A 4,840-nucleotide genomic window follows, 5' to 3' on the forward strand; every position below is an offset into this window, starting at 1 on the left:
AAAGGTATTTAAATATAGAAATAACCGAAAAATTTTCCCCTAGATGCAATGGCATGATATGCGATGGACAAACAAACTCTCTTTTTGGTATATATTTTTTAATCTGCCGGGGATATGATGCAAAATGCAATGAATTCTAGCATTATTATTTATGATGAATGATAAATATTATATGTAGGAAATGATGGAGATAAAGTATAATATCAATGACCATGAGCAACAACTCGCTAGGGATAACATGTATTGGGGAAAAAAACTAGGGAATATTCAAAGTGATTGATCACAAGGTTCAGGCATGACCGGATGACACTGAGAATAACAAGAAACAAATAAACTGGAAATATTTAAAGTGTTTGATCACCAGGTTCAGGCATGACCGGGTGACACTTAGAAATATCCTCATTGGAGTTTTCAAACAAGATAAAACGTCCAATTCGCTGGAAATTCCTTACAATGAAGAGTTCAAACATGACCTTTAAGAACCATCAGGAAGAATATAGGGTAATTAAACTCTTCTGTATGTGCCAAATCAAATTGGACTTAGACTATAAGTAAAGGTATCACGACCAACTTCAAACGGATTAAATGCCAACAACAACTGGACTTTAACAATGATGCCAACAATGATTGTACTTTCAAAATAGAATGTCAGCAACAACTGGACTTCAAGGGGAATATTGGGGTTAACCAATTGGACTTTCACAGGGGACACCAATAACTTACTAGGGAAAAAAGACATTAGTCATGTCCAAACTTTGAGGTACCAACAACAATTCGATTTTCAACTAGAGTGCCAGTGATAGATGGACTTTTGGAGTTAGAAGAACGATAACTAACAACAAAGATTTAGATTAAATGTAAAATACGCATGATTGAGCATGATGTAAATGATCATGATATGCAAATGCTGACTCTGGAGAGACAAAGAGTTTTATGGAGACTCAATGGGGAATACATCCTTAACACTAGTAACTCAAATAAGTATCACAAGATGGACACCGGGGAGATCCTCAAACTTGGGAGTTGCACACAATCAAAGGATTTATCTAAGAGTGCTTGTCAGTTTATACTTCAATGGGGATTTCTATAATGATAGTGTAAAAGTGTTTCTTTAGTCTTGAGACTTCTTGGGGAGACAAAAGATTTCCCTTTCTATGTTTCCATATGTCAAAGAAAAATTATGTTTTTCAAAGTGTTTCAAAACATTTCCTTTTCAAAACCCTTTCATTTTCAAAATCATTATTTAACAAACAAATGATGTTTTACATAACAAGAAAAGGTAAGAGAAGTACAAAAGACAAAATTGATAGGTAAAGTCTGTTTTTATTCAAGAATGGTAGCTTGAAAATGGCAAAAGCTCCATGGAGTGTTGCATTTTGAAAATGGCAAGAGGGAAAGGTTTACATTGAATCAAATAACCATTATTATCCCTAATAACTAAGATTTTCCCAAAACCTTGCTGATGACGAGAGCAACTGGATTGATTTTCAACTTTGATTCTTTAGTAATGGTAAACACCATTTAATACAGTCAAATGCCTTTTGTCCCTAATTTTTGCCTGAACCGTCCTTTCGGGTTTTCAATCCACCGGGATGCTCTTTTTTGCCTAAGCCGCCCTTTTAGGTTTTCAACTTAGCGAGCTTTCATTTTTTTATTTTTAACCCTAACTTTTCCTGGATCTCCTTCATAGGTTATGATCCACCAGGATACCCATTTTTTGCCTAAGTCGCCTTTTCAGGTTTTCGACTTAGCGAATTTGCATAATATTTTTGACTGCATTAGAGTTCATAGGGTGTGCAAGCTCTTCACCATCCATAGTTTTGAGAATCAAGGAACCTCTAGAGAATGATTTCTTCATAACATATGGGCCTTCATAGTCGGGACTCCATTTTCCATGCATATCCTTGTGTACGAGCAAGATCTTCTTGAGTACGAGATCTCCTTCTTTGAATTCATGAAGATGAACTTTCTTGTCAAACACATTCTTGATCCACTTCTAGTACAACTGACCATGGCACATAACAGTCATTCTCTTCTCATCAATGAGGTTCAATTCGTCATATATGTTCTGGATCTATTCAGCTTCCTCTAGCTTGGTCTCCATCAAGACTCTCAAAGATGGTATCTCGACTTCAATTGGGAGAACTGCATCCATCCCGTACACTAGAGAGAAAGGGGTTGCCCCTATTGAAGTGTGAACTGAGGTTCTGTATCCATGCAAAGCAAAGGGTAACATTTCATGCCAATCTTTGTAAGTTTTCACCATCTTTTGCAAGATTTTCTTGATATTCTTATTTGCGGCTTCAACAACTCCATTCATCTTCGGACGATATGGATAAGAGTTGTGTTGTTCAATCTTGAAGGTCTCACACAACTCTTTTCATTGTTTTATTTTTCAGATTTGTCCCATTATCTGTGATGATTCTGCTTGGAACTCCATATCGACAGATAATATGGTTCTTGATGAAGTGGGCAACCACTTGTTTTGTCACGTTGGCGTAGGAAGCAGCTTTTACCCATTTGGTGAAGTAGTCAATTGCAACCAAGATAAAACAGTGACCATTCGAAGCTTTGGGCTTAATTTCCCCAATCATGTCAATGGCCCATGTTGAGAAAGGCCAAGGGGATGATAAAACATTCAACAGTGTCAGAGGCACGTGCACCTTGTCAACATAGATTTGACATTTGTGACATTTTCTGGCATAGTTGAAACAATTAGACTCCATGGTCAACCAATAATAACCAACTCTCAAGATCTTCCTAGACTTGGCATGTCCATTGGCGTGAATTCCAAACCATCCTTCGTGAATCTCTTTGATCAACAGGTATGTTTCGTGTCTGTCCATGCATCTGAGTAGAACCACGTCATAGTTTCTTTTATATAGCACCTTGTTGCTATGGAAGAATTTGGATACCAACCTCCCCATAGTGTTCTTATCTAGGTATGTTGCATTCACTGGGTTTTCTTGATTTTGCAAGTAGCTCTTGATATCATAGAACCACGGTTTCTCGTCAGTTTCTTCTTCAACCAATAGACAATAGGATGACACAGTTTTTCGCTCAATTGTGATGAGTGGTGGCTCATTGATAAATATGACTTGGAACATAGAGGCTAACATATCAAAAGCATTTGCTCTCTGATTTTCTGCTCTCGGAACATGATGGAAGGTGATTTCATCAAAGTACTTTATCAATTCCACAATATGGGCACAATATGGGATTAACTTCTCGTCACAGGTTTCCCATTCACCTTTGACTTGGTAGATCACCAAGGATGAGTCTCCATACACTTCAAGGATCTTGATTCGGGTTTCAATTGCAGCTTCAATACCCAAGGTACATGCTTCATACTCTGCAATGTTGTTGGTATATTCAAAACACAATCTTGCCGTGAAAGGAGTATACCCACCATTGGGATTCATCAACACAACTCCCACACCATGCCCCATGCAATTAGAGGAACCATCAAACAACATCTTCCAACTGAAACCTGGCTCGAGACCTTCATCTGGACTTGGAGTTTCACAATCTTTCACCAATATAATGTCTTCATCTGGGAAATCAAACTTCAATGGCTCATAGTCTTCAATAGGCTGATTAGGAGGTAGTCAGACAAAAACTTCCTTTGATAAATTTATGGGTTATGTACTGAATGTCGTATTCAGATAACAACATGTGCCAACGGGAAAGTCTTCCAGTCATAGCAGGCTTCTCAAAAATATACTTTATTGGATCCGTTTTGGAGATTAACAAAGTAATATGACAAATCATATACCGCCTAAGACGTCTAGCATCCCATGCTAAAGCATAACAAGTTTTCTCTAAAAGTGAATATCTACTTTCATAATCAGTAAACTTCTTGCTCAATCAGTAAATGACATGTTCTTTCTTTCCAGTTTCATCATGTTAACCTACTACGCAACCCATGGATTCTTCGAGCATAATCAAATACATGAAGAGAGGCTTCCCTGGAATGGGTGGAATCAAGATAGGAGGTTCTTATAGATAACCTTTAATCTTCTTAAAAGCTTGCTGACAATCAGAATTCCATTCAATTGCTTGATCCTTTCGGAGCAATTTGAATATAGGCTCACATGTAGCAGTCATGTTGGAAATATACCTAGAAATGTAGTTCAATTTTCCAAGAAAACCTTTAACTTGCTTTTTAGTTTGTGGAACTGGCATTTCTTGTATTGCTCCGACCTTGTCTGGATCTACTTCAATTCCTTTTTTACTAACAATGAAACTAAGTAACTTCCCCGATCGGACCCCAAATGTACACTTAGTTGGATTCAGACGCAATCTAAACTTTCTAAGGTGCTCAAATAGTTTGAAAAAATGGTCCAAATGATCCTCCTCACTCTGTGATTTGGCAATCATATCGTCTATATAGACCTTAAACTCCTTATGCATCATGTCATGAAATAGGGTGACCATCGCCCTTTGATAGGTTGCCCCTGCGTTCTTGAGACCAAAAGGCATAACCTTGTTGTAGTAAGTTCCCCATGGTGTGATGAAGGTGGTCTTTTCCATGTCATCGGGATCCATCTTGATCTGATTATAACCTAAAAACCCATCCATGAAATGAAAACAGTAAACCTAGTTGTGCTATCAACCAAGGTGTCAATATGCGGAAGAGGGAAATCATCCTTCAGACTAGCTTTGTTCAAATCCCTATAGTTCACACACATTCTGACCTTGCCATCCTTTTTAGGTATTGGCCCAATGTTAGCTACCCATTGAGGGTACTTTGCAACTGCGAGGTGTCATACTGCAATTTTTAACTCTAATATCACACATATCGTTTGCATCATTTGCATACAAGCAAGGCCACATTTTG

At 37.8% G+C, this 4,840-nt stretch overlaps 1 protein-coding gene across 1 annotated transcript; it reads right to left on the minus strand.

Annotated features, from left to right (window-relative positions):
• Positions 1–2,366: 2,366 nt before the first annotated feature.
• On the minus strand, positions 2,367–3,449 carry LOC127136206 (uncharacterized). Its single transcript, XM_051062797.1, has one exon. The coding sequence runs from the start codon at positions 3,447–3,449 to the stop codon at positions 2,367–2,369; it is 1,083 nt and encodes a 360-aa protein (XP_050918754.1).
• Between the last annotated feature and the right edge of the window lie 1,391 nt (positions 3,450–4,840).

This window comes from Lathyrus oleraceus, chromosome 4 (assembly GCF_024323335.1).
Source record: "Lathyrus oleraceus cultivar Zhongwan6 chromosome 4, CAAS_Psat_ZW6_1.0, whole genome shotgun sequence".
Classification (NCBI taxonomy): domain Eukaryota; kingdom Viridiplantae; phylum Streptophyta; class Magnoliopsida; order Fabales; family Fabaceae; genus Lathyrus; species Lathyrus oleraceus.